This window comes from Drosophila pseudoobscura, chromosome 3 (assembly GCF_009870125.1).
Source record: "Drosophila pseudoobscura strain MV-25-SWS-2005 chromosome 3, UCI_Dpse_MV25, whole genome shotgun sequence".
In the NCBI taxonomy this organism is placed as follows: Eukaryota; Metazoa; Arthropoda; class Insecta; order Diptera; family Drosophilidae; genus Drosophila; species Drosophila pseudoobscura.
In genome coordinates this window covers 21573360-21594113 of record NC_046680.1, presented here as the reverse complement: position 1 = coordinate 21594113, position 20754 = coordinate 21573360, and the positions used below count along the sequence as shown (strand labels likewise).

Sequence of the window (20754 nt, the reverse complement as noted above, 5' to 3'; positions counted from 1 at the left end):
GCCAGGCACAAAAACAAAATAAAAATGCAGTAAAAACTGTATAAAATGAAATGCACGCAAACGGCAGCGGCAGCGGCAGAGCCAGCGCTAGCAGCAGCAGCAGCAGAGACAGCCGCAGAGGAAGAAGCGAAGCAGCAGCAGCAGAAGGGAGAACTTACCTATACCACGCTGGAAAAGAGTGTGCGACTTACAGTCCCCGCCACCTCTCTTCTCTCGCTCGCTCGCACTCGCCAGCACGTGGAACTGCATTGCCCGAGAGGGAGGCAGGAGATGAATGCAGAGAGAGAGAGAGAGAGGCAGCAGCAGCGCTGCTTGCAATGACAGTGGCAATGCCAAAGGCAAACTGCATATTTTTCGAGGCCTACATCAACATTTTTTAGCTTTTGTCGAGCAAGGGCGCATGCAGAGTGCAGGGCGAGGGAGAGCGAGTGCATAGTAAGAGAGCGAGAGAGCGGGAGAGCACTGTGCTGGGCTGCTGCGGCTGGTAGGCGGCCCAGTGCTGCCATCTTTGGCTAGAGCTAGATTGAGCATATAGCGGGAAGGCATTGTGCTGCAATGCTTGATTCTTTTCTTTAATAGTGCTCTTAAAATGGATTTTGCTTAAAAAAAAACACCTGTTTTCTACAATGTTTTCTTTTCAATGTTTTTTCTGATTAATAATCTGGGGGAATGTTAGCGGGAATCAAGCCAAGATCTCAGCACTGTGTTGGGTATCGCTGCAGCCGCCACTGCCTCTGCTCTGCTCTGCTCTGTGCTTACAGTTTGCTTTGGCTATGGTTTCTGCCTCTGCCTCTGCCTCAGTTTACATGGATTATGTGGGTATGTAGTGCGCCGGCAGAGAGGAGAGCAAGCACAATAACACAATGAACTCCAAATGTGGAGGCACGCCGGAGGGGGCAGGCGGGCGAGCGGCTAACGAGATGGGTGGACTCCCGGGGGTGGGTGTCTTTTGTGTTGTGCTGCCGTTTTGGCTTCCACTTTTTGTTGTTGTTTTCTCCATCCATCCAATTCTGCTCTTCTGTTTCTGCTTCGGGTTCTGCTTCTGCTTCTGCCTTTGTTTCTTACTTCATGGCGTTCCGTTTCGCTTAGTTCTGTTGTGCTTTCCACTCTCTCGCTCTCTCTCCCCCCCCTGCTCTTCACTGCCCTCTTCACCCCTTCTGCAATGCGTGAAACTGTCTTTTCATCAGTGAAAAATGAAATGTGGCTCCACTGTCAGTGTGTGTGTGTTTGTTTTGTATACCCTTTCAGAGGGTATAAGTGGCATAACTACAAGATTAGCTCCCCGTATGGCACGGCTATCATGTGAACAATGCAAATCCGAGAGTATCAGTGCGTCTATCCACCTCTTTCGCATTGCATTCAAGGCCTGACATTGTCCAGGGGCAGATGGGGAGAGTCGTTTGGCCAGCAGCCGGTTTTTACTTTTAGACACACGATTTCCCTGCTGCCACTGCGATTTTCCACACACACAGAGACACACACAGAGCTGTAGTGCAGCGAAAATGCAGTCATGGTGGCGTCTCCTGCACATTTCCACGAGCCGCTGGAGCAGACAAAGTTTGCCTGACGCCGTCGCTTATTTCATTTTCTTTTCTTTGCTACCCCGCCCCCGCCACTGGTAGCTTTTCCTAGCTGTGGCAGTGAAATTGAAACGCCAGCGACTCAGCGACGCAGCGACGTGGTTTGGTTGGAGGGAAAGTAGCTGCAGGCGGCTGCAGTCCAGAGTCGACTCGAAGCACAAGACAGCGGGGCGTATGAGCAATGATTTAAGGCCTATGTTTGTGGGAATGAAAGAGAGTGGAGTGGAGTGGAATGGGGGATGCAGTGCCAGAGAGTGGCTGCAGGGACGGGGGAAGGGTGGATGGCTGGACAGCGGAAAAGTGTGTTAGGCCGACAATGCACTGCGTTGCACTCGGCTGCACTGTGGCAGCCGGGGATCAGATGGAAAGAGGGGCGAGGAGGCGGCGGAGACACAAGGAAAAGGAGAGCCAGGAATAGAAGCCACAGGCGGAACAAGGAGGGGGGGAAAAGCTGCGGCGCACTTCTGGCCAAGTGGCGTCTTTGCCGCTTTGCTTTCTTCTGCTTGTGCTTCTCCTTCTCCTTGTCCTCCTGCTACTTCTTCCTCATTCTCAGACAAGTGTCTAAGCCTCGCTGCGTCTTGTCTGCCATCTGCCACTGCCTCTGCCGAGCCAGTCATTGTCATTGCAGTTGCAACAACACGCCTCTTTGTCGTATCTTTTTATCCACTTATGTGCCACGGACACCCATTTACCACGCCACCATGCACCATGCACCATGCACCATGCACCATGCACCACACACCATACCCTACCACATCATCCCACACCCCCCGCTCTGCTGTCGTTAGTGTCTTTGTGGGGGAAACTTGCACTTGATATTCTTTTTATCTCTCTCCCTTTTGTGTGGAACGTGACTATTTGTATAATGTATCTCCGAAACGCCATTCATAGCCTCTAGCCACTGCCGCCCTCCGCCACCCCGGAGTTGAGGAGCAGCACTCTGTTCAAAACATAATCGATAATGGGAGTCGATTGGTTGGTGTTTTGACATGGCAAAATATTACATAATTCAATAGAATCCACATGGGATAGATACACCATAGAAATATTTCTGGGGATTCAAGGAACTAACAATCTTTTCGGAATAAGAAACAATAATTAGGCCTTATTTATCTCTACTCTATCTATCCCAATGGAAAAAACAGAGAATATTACAAAAGTCCCACAAAGAAGCCACAATTATTGACTATTACCCGATAGACATCTCTTGATTTGCAGTACAAATGGTCCTCTGAACAATCTCCCAGAACTGGATCATGGTGTCGTGCAGCCGCTGCTGATGGCTCTATCTATGGGTCTCGCATCCCCATCCCCATCCCTAACAGTTCTTCCACTCCATTCCATCGCTGATTTCTGTTGACTTAAGACTTGTTTCAGCTTCGTTTCGATGGTGACTTTGAGCGACGACGTTAATTGAATTTTAAATTTTACGTTCTGTCAGAACTGGGGCTGGGGCTGGGGCTGAGGCTGGGGATGGTGGACAGAGCCCCATTTCGACAGTTATCGTACACACACAGATTATCGGAACTGGAGTTTTGCAAAAAATGCAAATGTTCGGAGAACAGAGAACGAGTAGAACTCGAAAATAACAAGAAACAACATGAAATGGAAAATTTATTTATTTGGGTTTCTAATGTTTTATGGAGGGGCTTCACACCCAAGAAACTGACAACAGAGAAGGAGAAAGAGAGAGAGAGAATCTAATGCCCCGATCTTTTCTTTTTCTCTTTCGCCCCTCCCCCGGACAGGTCGCGATGATCTCTCGCCCTCGAGCAGCCTGAACGGATATTCGGCGAACGAGGGCTGCGATGCGAAGAAGAGCAAGAAGGGCCCGGCGCCGCGGGTGCAGGAGGAGCTGTGCCTCGTGTGCGGGGACAGGGCCTCCGGCTACCACTACAATGCCCTCACCTGCGAGGGCTGCAAGGGCTTCTTCCGGCGCAGCGTCACCAAGAGCGCCGTCTACTGCTGCAAGTTCGGGCGGGCGTGCGAGATGGACATGTACATGCGGAGGAAGTGCCAGGAGTGCCGCCTGAAGAAGTGCCTGGCGGTGGGCATGCGGCCGGAGTGCGTCGTCCCGGAGAACCAGTGCGCGATGAAGCGGCGCGAGAAGAAGGCCCAGAAGGAGAAGGACAAGATGACCACCTCGCCCAGCTCCCAGCACGGCGGCAATGGCGCCGGGGGTGGTAATAGTGTGGGCGGCGGCTCCAGCCTTGGCGGCGGCAGCGTCGGTGGTACCCACGACTACGTGAAGAAGGAGATTCTCGATCTGATGACATGCGAGGCGCCGCAGCATGCCACAATTCCGGTAAGTTGCAGCAAGCGGATCGCACCAGATTCCCTGACTGATCTCACTCTCTCTCTCTCTCTCTCTTCTGGCAGCTACTACCTGATGATATTTTGGCCAAGTGTCAAGCGCGCAATATACCTCCACTAACGTACAATCAGTTGGCCGTTATATATAAGCTAATTTGGTATCAGGATGGCTACGAGCAGCCCTCCGAAGAGGATCTCAGGCGTATAATGGTGGGTATAGCCTCTACAAACCTCTCCGTAAGAAGGGGGCTCTAATGGACTCCTCGTATTTGACTTTCAGAGTACCCCGGATGAGAACGAGAGCCAGACGGATGTCAGCTTTCGACACATCACCGAGATAACCATACTCACGGTTCAGTTGATCGTTGAGTTTGCTAAAGGTCTACCAGCGTTTACAAAGATACCCCAGGAGGATCAGATCACGTTACTGAAGGTGAGTATATCCCCCCACCCCCTCCGCATTGATTCCCGATTGAAGATACATCTGTAATAATCTCTGCTTAAAGGCCTGCTCATCGGAGGTCATGATGTTGCGCATGGCGCGGCGCTACGATCACAATTCGGACTCGATATTCTTTGCGAATAACCGATCCTACACGCGGGACTCGTACAAAATGGCCGGAATGGCGGACAACATCGAGGACCTGCTGCACTTCTGCCGCCAGATGTTCTCGATGAAGGTGGACAACGTCGAATACGCGCTACTCACTGCCATTGTGATCTTCTCGGACCGGCCGGGCCTGGAGAAGGCCCAGCTGGTGGAGGCGATACAGAGCTACTACATCGACACGCTACGCATTTATATACTCAACCGCCACTGCGGCGACACCATGAGCCTCGTCTTCTACGCCAAGCTCCTCTCCATCCTCACCGAGCTGCGCACCCTGGGCAACCAGAACGCCGAGATGTGCTTCTCGCTGAAGCTCAAGAACCGCAAGCTGCCCAAGTTCCTCGAGGAGATCTGGGACGTCCACGCCATCCCGCCCTCGGTGCAGTCGCATCTGCAGGCCCAGCAGGAGGAGAACGAGCGCATGGTGCGGGCGGAACGAATGCGCGGTGCCGTTGGCGGCGCGATTACCGCCGGTCTGGATGCCGACTCCGCTTCCACCTCACAGGCGGCGGCTGCGGCGGCCGCCCACCACCAGCATCAGCACCTTCCGCTGCCCAATCACACGCTGCCGCAGCCGCAACCGCAGCCACTGCCCCAGCCGCAGCCTCTGTCTCTGCCTCTGCCTCTGCCCGTTCCCTCCGCCCCAGTCTCCATCTCTGTTCCCGCCATTGCGTCTGTTTCCGTCTCTGGGACCGGCTCTGCAACCAGCTCCGGATCCGTGTCGGCCGTGAGCACCAGCAGCGATTACATCGGCGGCGGTGGCGGAGCCATGGGCCCCACCACTGCGGCAGCCACCTCCTCCACCAGCATCACGGCGGCGGTGCCCGCCAGCTCGACTACAGCGGCGGTGGGCAACGGCGCTGCGCCCGTCAGCATGTACGCGAACGCCCAGACGGCCATGGCACTGATGGGCGTGCCGCTGCATCCGCATCAGGAGCAGCTGATCGCCGGCGTGGCGGTCAAGTCAGAGCACTCGACGACGGCATAGCCCCTGCCCCACCATCAGCAGCAGCAGCACCACCACACCATCCTGCACGAGGTGGTGGGCGGGGTCCTGCTCGACTAGGGCCAGGAGAAGGAAAGGCAGCTGAACCACACTCTCACAGACATCCCGATGATCAGGGAGATGCCCGATCCTGATGCCAGACGCCTGATGGAGGGATCACTGAAGGACAAGCGTAAAATGCAGTTATTTAGTCTTAAGTCTGCAAATACTAGCGATAAGGCATTATCCGTACGATATAACCGATAAACAAATTATTAACAATTACACAAATGCTAAAAAAAAAACACATACGAAAATAATGAAGAGAAATGAATGGAAAAGCGTCAGCGACAGCGAGAGAGAGAGAGAGGAAGAGACACACTGAATGGAAAAACAATTGCAAAATCATCAAGTAGTTATGTGAATGGTGTGGCAGATTGTTTCCGCCTCACAGTCAATTCTCGAATTTTGTTTTTTCGTCCTCCACTTCGAACAGAAAAGAGAACGACAGCTAGAGAGCTAGAGAGAGTGTAGAATGTAGAATGTAGCTGAGACGAGTAGGGTTGTGTGGGAATGTGGCAGAGAGAAGAGAGTAAAGATTGTTTATATTTAAAAAATATATAAAATAATACCTATTACAAATAACGATAACTGTACACTTAATAAAACGCAACTGTATAATACCTAACCCTAACTGTAAAGCTAACATCATCTGGAGCGCGTGGATCTGTTTAGTGAAAAAAGGTGTAACAAATATATACCTTCTTATATTCAGAATAACACTTATAAAAACTAAAAGAATGAAAACCTAAGTTAATTCAGATAAAAAGAAAAAACTCTAAAAACAAAACTAACAAAAAAAAACACGCAAAACTTGGACTGATTTTATAAATATTTTTTAATCATAACGAAAGGGAAACTCTGTAAACAAAATATCACCACAAACGTAAGAACAGAACGTAAAACAATTTTCGTCATACCCTCCTTATATATATTTTTTTAACGATGAGACTTTCGTCTCAATGATTCTGATAATTTTCAAGCCCGAAAAAACAAAACTCTTTTTAAATTGGCGTCGTTTTCTAGGCATTTTTTTGAAGAACCACACTTTTGATAACGAGAACTTTAGAAAGGAAATTCAAGTGATTGGAGTTTTACTCAAACATTAAAATCATAAAAAACAACCATCGCATCGGAAGGTTTTAGATCCTACAATTCACATCTTTTTTTTGCTGGCAAATAATATTCAATCATTCGGACACACACATACAAACACACACACATAGAAACACACACCAAAAGACTTCAATATTTATTTTTAAAATTTACATTAAACATTTTTAAAATTTTTTAAACTTGTGTGAGCAACAAAATGTAATCAAAATTTATTTAGACAAAACAAAACAAAAAATGTGCAAAGTTTTCATTTGGCAATCTATTATGTTAAACAAAATTTGAATGCAATTTATTTCCAAACATTTTAATATATACTTTTAAAAAATATTTACAAAATTTAAACACAAATTGTTGGCCTTATTTAAACTTAAATCAAATTTATTCTAATTTTAGTAGCTACAAAACATAAAACCAATGGAAAAGCGATTGTAAAATATTAAAATAAAATAATGTAAAGTTTTTAAGTGGAATTTTACGTAGCTTTCAACTTGAATTGTGCAATTTTTTATTTTTACTACTAATATTAATTTAATTTTATATTTTACACACACACACGCCCCGAATTCACCCATAAACAATCACAAACACCCACACACACACACGAATACATGTAAAAACTTAAGTAAATTTAATTTATGAAGAGATCTGAAGAAGGGAGCACACGAAAACGATATAGTATACGCGATATGATATAAAATAAAGGAGCACACTGCTTTACAGGAGAAAATTCTAATTACAAAACATAAATCAGTGAATACATTAATCGTACTACTCGTAGGATCCCCGATCAGGCTTGCTCTTAAGTTTTTGGTTTAAGTTCAATTCTTTGTAGCCTGCACTCGCGCACGCCCAATTATTATTATTACTATTATTATTGCTATTATTACGACGCATAATACCACTACATATACAGATACCGATACCGATACAGATACCGATACAGATACATTATATACATACATACATATATGCATACCTTGTTTTGTAGTTTTACAAGAATACTGTAAAGAGCAAACCCTATCGTAATGCGGAATAGTTTTTACCTTTTTACGATACGAAACCAAGCAGAATATATACAATATATATATAGAAGAAGATGTGTTGAAAAAGAGAAAAAGAAAACCAACAAGAAAATCTCAAAAAAAAAACATAAACCAAAATCCGTGTGTTTTCATTTTCCCAAAAAGTGTTTCCGGAAAACATTTCATTTTTATTTTCTGTATTATCCTGAATGGGAAAAGGTAATGTGGATGTGAGCAAAGACTTAAGAAAAGCTGGGAAATTCAGAATTTGAACAAGATTTGCAAGCGAAGCAAATGGCTGTGAAAATTGGCTAAGAACGACAGGCAAAGAGTGTGAAGTGAGGAAGGTCATTGGTGGACGGAGAAGGAGAAAAAGGAAGGAACATTTTGTATTAATTTATCATAATTTACAAGGAGCTAAAAAAAAGAAAAAACCAAGAAACACAAGACACGATGCGCTATTAAATAGCTTTAAATTGTAAAAAATCGAATAAAATTTTGCTGCAATAGATATGGCAGTGGCAGCGGCTGAGGCTGAGGCAGAGCCCCCGACGATGACGACTTCTCCCTAAAATACGTTGAATATAGGATAAGTACAAGCATAATAAATACCCACAAGAGATCCTCGCTAACGCTAAACCTTTGAAATATTACAATATTATCCCTAAGCCTAAGATCTGTACATACACGAATATGATATGATATACGATATATAGCTATCGCTATATCGCTGTATGAGTACGAAAACAAAGAATGCTACTAACAAAAATACAAAAACTGCAACCTGATGAATTACGAAAATACGAGAATGTACGGTATAAAGTAACAATTTGTTGAGAAATCCATTGAAAGATAACGTAAAAATAATGATAATGATCAAAGTACCACAACCGGGTGGATAAAGGACAAAGAAACAGAAACTGAAACAAAAACAAAATCGTTATGTAGATTCTTGAAATTTCGAGAGGAAGCGGAAAGCGGAAAAGCAACTAGACTTTGTTTGATTTTTATGCACTGTTTTCTGTTATGTGTAAACTGTAACTTACTTTTTTTGCCCCCAATAACAACTAGCCCCAACTATGTAGAGCCCATGACCATGACACCATGTACACAGCTAACCCTAAGCTAAATTGAATCACACTCACAAGCATTTTTGTGTTCGACTTGTAGATATTGATCCTGAATTGAAAAACTACCTCAAACGAAACAAAAGCAGAAGTGGACGAAGGCGAAGAAGTGACGATGAAGAATGGAATATTTGACGGAACATGATCGAAAGGTTTTGAGCATTATAATAATAAATGTAACTACAAGCGAGACCTTAGCAGCAGAGATAAAAATTATACATACACAAAATGTATATAGGATGATGATATAGTTTCCCTTCGCGAAAATCTTTTCCAAAGCACTGTCACTCCTTATTTCGAAGCCTTCTTAGAGGTACCTGGTTTGCAGCAATAGCAATCCGAAGCATAGCATAGAGACAGACCCATACTCGGATACACCCACATACGATGCTCGTTGGTGGGCATTGGATATGGGGTATATTTGCATTAGTATAGCGATAGCACAAACGAAACTCATTCGAACGCTTCTTGAGTTGAGTTTTTCTCACTGCCAAATCGAAATTGAAATCTTATAAGCATGCAGAACAGAACAGAACCCTTAGTTACATTTTTGAAACTTAGAGTTTAGAGACGGCGACGACGATGAACGCCATAAGTCAAATTTCATTTGCAATGTGTAGCAATCAGTAATCTAAAACTAAACGGTAATATTAATATCTACAATATACAGTTATATACAGTTATTAATGCAGTTCAGGATACGATTTCGAGCATACGTATCTTAAGTCAGAACGAACCCATACGTATAAATGGATTGACAACGCACACGATTCGAAGGAGTAAAGTAAATGATTTTTCCGGGAAAAAAAAACGAAAATACAATTAGAGAATACAAAATACAAACTGAAAACTGATTTGATGGCATTTTAGTGTAACGCGAAATACAAACCGAGCAAAGTCGATAATCTAATTAACATACAATATTAAACATATTCTAAATGAAACACACTCACAAAATACGTAGGACAATTCGAAGAGCAACCGATTTTAATTCTTCAAAGCTGTGGGCGATACCCTTAGGTATTGTATACATATTTTATCTCCACTTGCATTATGATTTCCATGCTACACTGCCAGCAAACATTCGACTCCCCTCTCAGGACCGCTGCACTCCTTCCGATGGAGGAGAAGAGGCTGGTCCTTTCAGTTCGACGATATTCACTCAAGAACCCCAGAACCTGCGCATTGTTTGAGTTGCCGTTTACCAATTATGATAATGAGAGAGATGTAGAGATTGTTAGCATTTAAACCGATTAAACGATTATAAGAGTACACGCACATTTCATTATTTGGCGTAATATTCGGTACGTACTCTAACGTGAGATGTTTGCTTGTTGTTCTCAGAACATGCGGTGCATAAATATATTATTCTTACGGATATATATCTAGATATACTTACGAGTCTACTTACTCATGTCTACGAAACTGACATCTTATTTGGAAATCTGTTCACTTACAGTTAATATTATTGCTAATAACTTACAATACAACCAGAAAAAAAAACAAAACTTTTATACTTCAAAGTCGGAAGATACTAAGTTAAGTTGGGTTGGGGAAGAAACGGATTGAAATGTTTATATGAAATAGTTAATGGCTCGAGTGGAGGTGGGTTCTGGCGCATCGGCACGGCTGTCTTATAGCCAGGGGCGGAGCGCAATCAAGGTTAATGCGTATAATGTATGTATAATTACATTTTTTGATTAATTAATTTCATAAATAACAGATTTATTTAGGTCTAGACTACACCGAACACTTTGCATAGTTCTAAAACTAAGTTGTAAATATATACATACATATAAATCCAACAGAAAGTCTATATATATACGATATATGAAACGTGTAATAAAATAAAAATTATATATTTAAAATGAGTTTATCAGATGCACGCATTTCTATTTTTTTGCTTTGAGCTGGAGTTCAGTATCAAAGCTGAAACTCTGCTTAATTTCATGGCCCTGTGCATTCTAGAATATTCTCGAAACCGCTTTCAGCGCGAAGATGCGTTTGAACAGCAGTACCTTTAGCGCCATCTGTTGTTTATAAATTTTAGACAACAACAAAATATACCAAAAACGAGGTATTTTTTAGGCACAAATCAGAAAATTTTCCATCGATCGAATCAGGGATGATATTTGTATGGAAACGATAAGAATGTATTTCAATCGATGCAACATTTAGCAACCAGATCATCAAAATAAATAGCTGATTAAGGGCACCGAAGGGCATCTAGCAAAATATACGACAATTTCAATCGATGAAAAATTTTGCTGATTAAATTAGATACTATAATTTTGAAAATTGTACGGTATATTTCAGTATATTTCTGAGGGTAAGACCGTATATGTTATGGATAAATCAATCCGGTCACACTATCATCTTGCGAGAAAAATTTGCTGCTAAAATTTAAACAAAACACGATATAAAACAAATAAAATGTCACTTTTCGGTGCATTGGGACTGATGGGAGACTTCGACGATGATTTGGGACTAATGAAGTAAGTACCAACACCTTTTTAGCCAGTCTGAACTGGCTGCAGCTGGTTGTTCCTCGGCACTATGTACCTACATATATGTGTATTCGTGATGCTCGGTGTGGCTTCTGAAAACAGCCTAGCGTTGGCACTTTATTGTTTATTACATAGGGATATAGGTTTTCGCACTGGCTAACAGTACATCTCGACAATTTGCGGGGGAAATTGCGCAAAACTGACGGATACATGCAATGCTTCGTATTTTCACGTGTGTGTTCCAGTTTGTGTATGCGTGTGTGGGGGTGTGTGTGTGCAGCATGCGTGAAAAGAAGACGTAATAATCAATAATTTTAAAAAGAACGACTGCAGGGCCCGCAATCAATGCATTAAATTGAATTTGTTTCGTTTATTTCTGCGTCAAGCTAGCAACCCCTCAAGCTAATGTCACACACAGGCAACAAAAACCAGACAAGGGTTAGTTCGTTGTAAAATGTTGTTAAAAAAATTCAAATAGATTTCAGAAACATCATATTCAAATTTGTTAGTTTTTGGGATTCGCTTTTATTTTGAAATCGCGATTTAGAATGAGTAAACAGTCGAAATCGAAAAAAAATTCTCGCAAAAAAAGATTGAATCCTGCTAGTGAAGACGAGGAAATGGCCAAAGAGTATACCGTATATTGGGTAAATTAAAAAGTGTTCTAATAAATTCCATTATTCAAACAGTAACCACATGAACATGAACCATACCATGAATGCCATGGGTATGCAAATGCGCTCGATGAACCGCTTGATGAACACATTCATGCCGGATCCTTTCATGCAGGGATCGCCATTCGATCCTGGATTCCAGCAGGGCGGCCCCCATCAAATGGCTGCCATGCCCGCCATGGGTATGTTCGGCATGCCCATGATGCCAAATTTCAATCGTTTGCTCAATGCCGGTAAGTTCTGATCTAGCCCGAACAAAAATCAATGATCAATGATAATGATCCCTACCTTATATAGATATTGGCGCCAATCCGGGCGCTTCGTTTTGCCAAAGCACCGTGATGACCATGTCATCGGGACCCGACGGCCGCCCACAGATCTACCAGGCCAGCACCAGCACCAAAACCGGCCCAGGTGGCGTTCGCGAGACCCGTAAAACAGTCCAGGACTCGCGCACAGGCGTGAAGAAAATGGCCATCGGTCATCACATTGGAGAGCGCGCCCACATCATTGAGAAGGAGCAGGACATGCGCTCGGGCCAGCTGGAAGAACGTCAGGAGTTCATCAACCTGGACGAGGAAGAGGCCGAGCAGTTCGACCGCGAGTTTACCACTCGCGCCCATCGCGGAGGCGGTCCACACGGCCGTCATGGTGGCATGCAGGCCATTCGTGCACCTCCGCCAGCCGCCTCGACCTCTACACTGACCATTGAGCCTGTCGAGGATGACGACGACGATGATGACTGTGTGATCCAGGAGCAGCAGCCGCAGGGCCGCTCGTCCGCTGGCCGCCAGTTGCCAACGCTGCCAGCACCTTCAACGGCTCCGCACGGAAGGTGAGTGTGTGTCCACAGCCGTTAACTGTGGCATGATATGGCTGTAGTTCCAGTACCCCACTACGTGTACGCCCCGATACGTGTGTAGGTCTAGCAATTTGCGTTGTAGCATTTGACCCATACCCCCGACCCCCGACACCCCACTTGTCTAACCCTCACACAACTTGTTGCTAAATTGAAACGTTTGTATTTACTTGCAGATACAATTACTAAAATCTAACGTACATACCAGTATATTTTACTAACTATCAGAACAAAAAACAGAATTGAATTGCATATTATAAATGTCTGCTTTTACATTCCCAACAACGTTCAAAAACCAAAAGAAAGCCAAACCAGAAAAGAAAAGAAAAGTAAAAAAAATATATCAAATAATGATCATATACTATATATATAACGAAAGACCAACACTGAGCGCTGAGGTAGGCGGCACTTTCCAAGAAGATCAAGAACCTTTTCTTTTTTGTAAAATTTGTTCATTGTTTTCCTTTGCCTTTACCTTTACTTTGCCCACCCCAATCCACGATTCCTTTGGAATACTACTTCTTTATCGGGTACTCTACTCCACTCATTCATCGCCTACCCTAACCACTCTAGCGCGTTAACGCGTTATACGCAACGGACTGCCTCGAATAGTTGCCAACCAAACACACCAAAGACTCGCCAAACGTATTGTAATATTTTCCAACTTTTCTTCGAATCGATTCCATACTACGACGACAGCCGCAATGCTACAGCAGCAGCAACAACAACGACCACAGAGTCGTCCTCCCCAACGGTACACGATCCATCGAACAACAACTACGTGAGCATTGGAAATTCGCGACGCGCCTACATGCGCAATGGGCAACACTTGGCCACTCCCCGTCGACCTCTGCGTACCCCCGCGTCCTCGCCGCTGGCCACGATTTCCAGCGGCAGTCACAGCATTGCAGCCACGCCAAGGTTTGTTTCTCCCAGACAGATCCAGCCCAGGACAGTCTGTCTGCCAAATAGGATTTGGCCTAATCTAATGCCTAGATAAGCCGGCCAGCAGCCTTACGTTACGTTACGTTCAAGTTCTATTGCTTATATTTTGTATATGCCTACAAAGATCATCCATCTTGCAGCCTGCTTCGAGTTACATATTTGCAAAATACCACGGCGTTAATACCACGTTTAAAGATTGTATTCGGAAAACCGAATCCGAATCGTATAATCGCAAAAATGTATGGTCTGTTGTCCGATTGTCTATTTTTATCCCTGTAGCTTCCTTACATTCGCAATTTACAACTCTATTAACGACTTGTTGATCTCTCTCCCTCTTCTCTACCAACACTTATTATGTACTTTCGATTTATGCAGAGACTGGCGTCTATATAACTCCCGGTACCATCGAAAGTAGAACAGAACTCAACCAAAGCAATACAAAAACCGAAACTTATTTTAATCCAAGCAAACAATATTCATATGACCATATTTAACCCCAAACAACAACATATAAATCAACGTAACGATAATGACAACAGCATTCGGCGTTCTTCGATCATCGTGCGATCCAATACTAACCCCCGATATGACGTGACGCTCACGTTCGACGGCCGTCATCAATGCTACGCATCATCACAGCCACTAGCAACACCAACACCAAACCAACCATCGTTCCGTCAACGCCAACGTGTGCCCACGCAATGCAGCAGTTACGCCACGAGCCGTGCCACATGCTATGTGTAAGGCTGCCGCAACCAACTCTCCTCCCACCACCACCACCACCACACAAACTCCTTTAGCTCTATATACTCGCATATGTATAACATCTAGTATGTATTATATGTACTACAAACAAGAGAAGCATGTAGCGGGTCTGAGTTGTCTTTTTCTCGTACTACACTTAAAACCCCCACCGAAAAGCGTATCCGTATCCGTAATCCTTCAGTTATCATCTGCGAGGGCAGCTGTATTCGACTTCGCATTTGATTTACTTTACGTTTTACTCTGTTACGACGCCAAAATTGTTCATCGACGATCTAAATCGAACGCAAAATTCGAACGTTGTTGTTGCTGCTGCTGCTGCTGCGGCTGCGAATTCGTTGTGCTACGGACTGCCATCGCCATCGACGCCTCCACCATTCCCCGTACTATTCTCTTCGACTCACTACTAACTGCGCGCGACTTATCATCCCTGCTGCTCCCTTCATCTTAATCATGCTTACTCATCTAAACCACCACCCCCCGCCGACTGCTATCTTCCCGCCATCATTACCATATTACCATTTACGTTCCGTTTGAATTGGCCTGTCTACGAATGATTACCTATGATTTTGAGTCTTTTGTTTAAGTTATTTGCTTACGAAACGATGTTGAATCGAGTTGATAATGTCACTAATTTGTGTTTATTTATTCTTCAAATCCCATGACTAGCAAACATCCACATCCTTATGCGGCACATCCAAGGCGCCAGCAGCGCCCCATGAAGAACAGCCACCACCACCACACAGAAAATGGCGGCGAATCATCAAGTGCCAAGTCGGGCAAGCGGGCCAAGAAATAGAAGACACGCTCCCACTGCAAAAACACACAATTGTTCATCTCCAACCACATACAACTACACACACACACACCACTGGACAGCTAGCGCTGATCCTGTTCCAAAAGTACACTTAATTATGTTTTAGAAAAGATACACAACACACACACAGCTGTTTTGTGCGTTGTCCTGCCTGCGTTGTCGTGGGTTATATATTGTCAACTCCAACTAGACATAACTATCTGTCTGCGTCAGATATATTGTTCCTTACCCGACTTTCGTACTGACCCGCAGGCAAGGCACAAACACCGCTCTGGCATTGTCAAGCCGCTGCTCCAACTAAAAGCACTCACACTCTTCCCAGAAAATTTTCAATACAGCGAAACTGGCTAACGAATACTTGAGTTGTACGATAGTAAAAAATCAAAGTGAAAATGACTTCAGACAAGCAATGAATGCAATTTCGGTTTTACTCCTACTTTTTTGATAAATTCTCAAAACAGCGACACAGGCTAACGAATACTTGAGTTGTGCGATACTAAAGAATCAAAATGAAGATGATTTCAGACAAGCAATGAATGCCATTTCGGTTTTACTCTTACCTATTTGGATACATTCTCAAGTTGGTCTAGATTTGGTTAGACGCTAAGCTTTAATTACGGACCGGAGACGACGGATATGAAGGAATCTAACTAATTTTGAAGGCTCTTAACATTACAATTACAATTCCCCCCAATATATATATATATACACGAATATATATAATACTAAATAAGGCTTAAGTAACGTTGATGTGAATTTAATTAAATCATTAAATACATTACATTAGTAAATGTAAAGCGTATGTACTTTGCTTCCGAAAGATAGGCCAGGCCGGTCTGCCCCGCCCCAAGACCACCTTTTGCACTATTAGTCAACGACATCCATTTGCGTCTCCTCAGACTCTCGCCAGTTGCGCTGCACCATCGCTATAAGCTGCTTCCAGAAGATCGTGCCCCTCACATAGTTGCCCAGGCAGAGCAGGATAAAGGCCCAGGCCATGCCCAGGTAGTAATCGGTCTGCACCTCCGGCGTGTTGGAAAGGGGCTCGGTGAGCGTTCGCTGCAAGATTTGTGGATCAATGCTCTTGGGATCCACTGTCTTTACGTTGGTGTGGCGCATGATGAACCTGCCAAAGGCGCGCTTTTCCGAGTCCGTCCAGGAGGTATCGTACTTGATCAACGGTCGTCCCTGATGGAAGATCATCAGCGTCGGCAGCGAAACAATACCGAACTCGGCGTTGAAGGGGGTAAACTCGTACGCATCGATGTAGGCGACGGGCAGCGTGGGAAATAGGTGAGGCAGAAGGTTTATCACGGGCGCCACACGAGAGCACTCCAAGCTTGTGGCCGTGCAAAAGTGGACAACCACACAGCTGCCGTGCTCGTGCCGCTTGGTAGCATTGCCAATGGGCTTAAGCAGGTTCAGAATCTCCTTGCCACTCCTCATTATCAGCAGCTTGGGCACAGTCTCGGTTCCGTTGCCATTGTCGGCCGCTGGCTCCGGCTGCAAGCACTTGATCATGATGGGCGGCTTGCGCTGCGGTGGCAGCTGAGTCAGGTGCAGTATATGCTCATCGTCTGGCGCGCAAGTATGCCGATCACCCAGCAGGGCGAACGATTCAAACGTATACTCGCACTGACCGCGAGACTGTCCCAGGGAATCCGATCCATTGCCGTAGAGCCCAAAGTATTGCAGGGCACTCAGAAGGCCAGAGAGCTCAGCATTTGATCGCGAGATATACAGAACTGCAATAATAAAAGCAAGTCACTCTATTGTCTTTTCTCAATATTCTTCAAAACACTTACAAAATATAAACAATAAATTTTGGTTCATTATGCTTTGCTAAACAGCTGTTTCACTAAAAACAATGGGACCGAACTCTGAAATGCCTCTCTGAATGCGATAGTTATGTCGATAGTTCTCCATTCTCTAGCTGGCAATCAATAATTTTTCTTGTTTTGATTTTCTGTCAAAGAAATCCTTAAATTACATCAAATTACATCACTGTAAGGAGAATTTCATACACAACAGACTATATAGACGAACAGATAGAAGTGACTCTTTTGTGCGTCAACAATGACGGAACTTCGACTGGAGCTGGAGAGCGTACGGACAGCCACATTTGTGCAATGGCCTCTGAATGCCCCCGTCAGTGCCGAGGATTTGGTGACGAATGGTTTCTTTGCCACGGGGAATTGGCTGGAGGCGGAGTGCAACTGGTGTCATGTGCGAATCGATAGGTGGGAGTACGGGGATCAAGTGGCCGAAAGACATCGACGCTGCTCCCCAATTTGCTCCATGGTGCTGGCCCCCAGTCACTGCGGCAATATCACGCTGAGTCAGGAGAATGACATCGAAGGCAACACCATGGTGGATGGCGGCGGTACTGCCTCCCCATGTGTCTGTCCTGATCTTCACCTGGAAGCAAATCGCTTGGAGACATTCAAGGACTGGCCAGTGAGTGAAAAATAGACTCGATCCTCTAGAAATGCATAAAGCTCACTCTTTTCCCCCTAGAATCCTAACGTTACGCCTCAGGCTCTGGCCAAGGCTGGTTTTTACTATCTAAATCGCTTGGATCATGTCAAGTGCGTATGGTGTAATGGCGTTATAGCCAAGTGGGAGAAAAACGACAACGCCTTCGACGAGCATCGACGCTTCTTCCCCAACTGTCCGCGTGTCCAAATGGGACCGCTTATCGAATTTGCCGCTGGAAAGAATCTGGAAGAGTTGGGTATTCAGCCCACAACCCAGCCGAAACTTCCAAACTTCGCCTGCGTGGACTCGCGACTGCGCACGTTCACCGACTGGCCCATTGGGAACATTCAGCCTCCCGAGCCACTCGCCCAGGCAGGTCTCTTTTATCAGAAGATCGCTGATCAGGTTCGCTGCTTCCACTGCAACATTGGTCTGCGCTCCTGGCAGAAGGAGGACGAGCCCTGGCACGAGCACGCTAAATGGTCGCCCAAATGTCAGTTTGTGCTGCTGGCCAAGGGACCAGCCTTTGTGCGTGAGGTGGGTGAGGCTATGGCGGCATCGTCTGGATCCCAGATAGCAACGGCTCCTGCTCTCCAGCTGAATGCCCTAATGGATGAGAGCCCGGCCAAAGAAGCCCTCGCCCTGGGCATAAACGGAGGAGTGTTGAGAAACACTATTCAACGCAAGCTTTCCAGTTCAGGCTCTGCTTTCGAAACACTGGATGAACTGCTGCATGCCATCTTCGACGAGGCGGGTTGTGAAACAGCCCTCGAGGTGCGGGAGCCAACAGAGCCGACTGCACCGCCCCTTGATTGCTGTCAGGCAACCACCAGCAAAACGGCAGTATCCTCCGATTCCACGCAGAACAAGGCAGAGCCGTCTGTCGTTCCCGAGGCGAACATTTCGGAGCAGATGCAGAGAATGTCTGTGGCACCGCCAAATGGCAACATTTCACTGGAGGAGGAGAACCGTCAGCTGAAGGACGCCCGTCTGTGTAAAGTGTGCTTGGACGAGGAGGTTGGGGTGGTGTTCCTACCCTGCGGTCACTTAGGTAAGTCATGCCATGCCCCCCCATCTATATGCGCTGTTATCTCAATCGCAAACCCTCTCTCACTGCAGCGACATGCAATCAGTGCGCCCCCAGCGTGGCCAACTGTCCCTTGTGCCGCGCCGACATCAAGGGATTTGTGCGCACATTTCTATCGTAAATCAGCCGCTGGCGAATATCAATACAAAGTACATATACGTTAGATAATTACTAAGGGTATTCCTTCTGCGTGTTTGGCAATAACAGATTTTTCAAAATTTCATTTTACGTTGGGCTCTGATTACCCCGCGCTCCGGTTTAGAGCAAACATGAACCAAATTAAATTAATATCAAGCAAAACAATAGTTCAAAAAATCTGTTGATAAGCTAATGGAATACGAATACCTTTAACTACATAACTACTAAGAAACCTACAAAGGAACTGTGTGCAACTGCGTATACCCTTCACAGTCCATAAACTAAGATCAACACGTAAGAACTATAAGCAATTTCCTATCGCTAGATCGAATATTTCTCTCTACTCTCCAGCTGTGAAGGGTGCAACACAATCACATCACGTTTCTATGTTTTGTTATCGTACTTCTATTAACAAGTGTGTTTTTTGTTGATACTGTTTGTAAACCGCTCGCTGATAGTCTAGACCTACACAAAACTATACTAAATCTAACTCCAAATACGAAATATAAAAATATATTTAAATGTTAAATGTGAGCCTGTTGTCTCCCGCTTTTCAATTCAAATCGCGATCACTATCGATATGGTATTGATTGGTTTAATTAGATATCGATAGGAGCTTTTCCGAAATGAGAAAATTCGGCATACCCTGGGGAAAAGCTATAGAAAAGCTTGTATATTTTGTCAATTTCATCAATCTATTAATTTAATTTTCAACGGTATATAGAAATCCAATAAAAGCAAGTGTTTCGAATAGGCCAATCATGTAGAAAATTGATTCATTAATCGTATTAAATTGAGTGGGCATGGCTAAATCTTCTATATAGATAGTATTATTCAACGGAACAAAGAATTGGTCGTTTTTTGAAAAAAAAAATTTGGGAAATATTCGGTATTTTCCGGTGGTATTTTAAAACATGAAAATTTCGTGGAAAAAAGAAGAAGAAGACGAATTCACAGCAAAATCACAGCAAAATCATAGCAAAATCATAGCAAAATCATAGCAAAAGGAAGAAGAAGAACAGACCGCGGACTGGGGGTGGGGGTGAACAGCTGTTCGGCTAAAACGGCAACTGGCGTCTGGTGCGATGGAAAGACGTGGGGAATGGGGCATGTTCTCGCGTCGGTCCGATGCGGAGGCTCATCTCATCGAGATCACCCGCGTGGATGGCAGCCGTCGTGCTTTGTGGAAGGGGGGTGGAGAAGCCGCGTTCCCTCGTCCTCGAGACGCGTCGCGGGTGCATTACTTGAACAGAGTCGCCTCGGACTCCATAAGCCGCGCCACGATGGACGAATCCGAGCTGCAACCATAACCGGGAGCTCACATTCAAAAAAGTTCGATTTGGCGCGCACCACTCGGTATATTTTTCAAGTGAGACCGTGTATACTGTAGAAACTGGTTTTCGCCGCGCTCCCATGTGGTGTTTTTTAGTGCTAAATGTTATTTTTGTCAATTATTAATTTTATTTTCAATGTTATATAGAAATCCAATAAATGCAAGTATTTCAAATAGGCCAATCATGTATAGAATTGATTCATCAATCCTACAAAATTGAGTGGGCATGGCTAAATGTTCCATATAGATAGTATTATTCAACGGAACAAAGAATATGAGGAATTTGAATTCGCCGCAGTTCGATTTAGCAACAATGAGTCCCATTCCATCCACAATGTTGC

General features: G+C 44.8%; 4 protein-coding genes across 12 annotated transcripts in view; 3 read left to right on the top strand and 1 right to left on the bottom strand.

Moving 5' to 3' along the window:
• Positions 1-8171, top strand: part of EcR (Ecdysone receptor) — an 85873-nt gene extending 77702 nt beyond the window's left edge. For all 3 annotated transcript variants that reach the window (XM_004444492.3, XM_002138935.3, XM_033377317.1), the window contains 4 exons: positions 3329-3885; positions 3960-4103; positions 4174-4326; positions 4400-8171. In XM_004444492.3, coding sequence (XP_004444549.3) covers positions 3329-3885; positions 3960-4103; positions 4174-4326; positions 4400-5491 — 1946 coding nt within the window. In that variant the 3' untranslated portion in view covers positions 5492-8171. The remainder of the gene's footprint in view (positions 1-3328; positions 3886-3959; positions 4104-4173; positions 4327-4399) is intronic.
• A 2982-nt stretch (positions 8172-11153) lies between these two features.
• Positions 11154-15773, top strand: Mlf (myeloid leukemia factor). 7 transcript variants are annotated; one of them, XR_001452406.2, is made up of 6 exons: positions 11154-11308; positions 12010-12227; positions 12292-12829; positions 13553-13774; positions 14174-14538; positions 15230-15350. XR_001452406.2 is itself a non-coding variant. In XM_001361913.4 (5 exons), exons 1-5 carry the CDS (start codon positions 11247-11249, stop codon positions 15357-15359), a joined length of 1170 nt encoding a protein of 389 aa, XP_001361950.3. In that variant the 5' UTR covers positions 11154-11246; the 3' UTR covers positions 15360-15773. The 7 variants fall into 7 exon arrangements, 4 of the variants coding, with proteins under 4 accessions (XP_001361950.3, XP_004444547.1, XP_004444548.3 ...); XR_001452407.2 differs by lacking the exon at positions 11154-11308 and adding an exon at positions 11749-11951; XM_001361913.4 differs by lacking the exon at positions 14174-14538 and having other exon boundaries at positions 15230-15773.
• Positions 15774-16113: 340 nt separating this feature from the next.
• On the bottom strand, positions 16114-17317 carry bug (thioredoxin domain-containing protein bug). Its single transcript, XM_001361912.5, has 2 exons — positions 17183-17317; positions 16114-17122 (listed from the first exon to the last, which is right to left on the bottom strand). The coding sequence occupies exons 1-2, from the start codon at positions 17208-17210 to the stop codon at positions 16245-16247; spliced, it is 906 nt and encodes a 301-aa protein (XP_001361949.2). The 5' UTR covers positions 17211-17317; the 3' UTR covers positions 16114-16244.
• A 101-nt stretch (positions 17318-17418) lies between these two features.
• On the top strand, positions 17419-19609 carry Diap2 (Death-associated inhibitor of apoptosis 2). Its single transcript, XM_001361911.4, has 3 exons — positions 17419-17834; positions 17895-18906; positions 18975-19609. The coding sequence occupies exons 1-3, from the start codon at positions 17454-17456 to the stop codon at positions 19061-19063; spliced, it is 1482 nt and encodes a 493-aa protein (XP_001361948.2). The 5' UTR covers positions 17419-17453; the 3' UTR covers positions 19064-19609.
• Positions 19610-20754: the final 1145 nt, after the last annotated feature.

Bases quoted from the DNA above. Each gene is read 5' to 3' on its own strand.
- Mlf (XM_004444491.3), top strand. From the start codon at position 11,869: ATGAGTAAACAGTCGAAATCGAAAAAAAATTCTCGCAAAAAAAGATTG. The intron at 12,830-13,552 runs GTGAGTGTGTGT...CTACGACGACAG, and splicing joins TCAACGGCTCCGCACGGAAG to CCGCAATGCTACAGCAGCAG. The intron at 13,775-15,229 runs GTTTGTTTCTCC...TCCCATGACTAG, and splicing joins AGCATTGCAGCCACGCCAAG to CAAACATCCACATCCTTATG.
- bug (XM_001361912.5), bottom strand. From the start codon at position 17,210: ATGAACCAAAATTTATTGTTTATATTTT. The intron at 17,123-17,182 runs GTAAGTGTTTTG...TTATTATTGCAG, and splicing joins AAATTTATTGTTTATATTTT to TTCTGTATATCTCGCGATCA.
- Diap2 (XM_001361911.4), top strand. From the start codon at position 17,454: ATGACGGAACTTCGACTGGAGCTGGAGAGCGTACGGACAGCCACATTT. The intron at 17,835-17,894 runs GTGAGTGAAAAA...TTTTCCCCCTAG, and splicing joins AGACATTCAAGGACTGGCCA to AATCCTAACGTTACGCCTCA. The intron at 18,907-18,974 runs GTAAGTCATGCC...CTCTCACTGCAG, and splicing joins CCTACCCTGCGGTCACTTAG to CGACATGCAATCAGTGCGCC.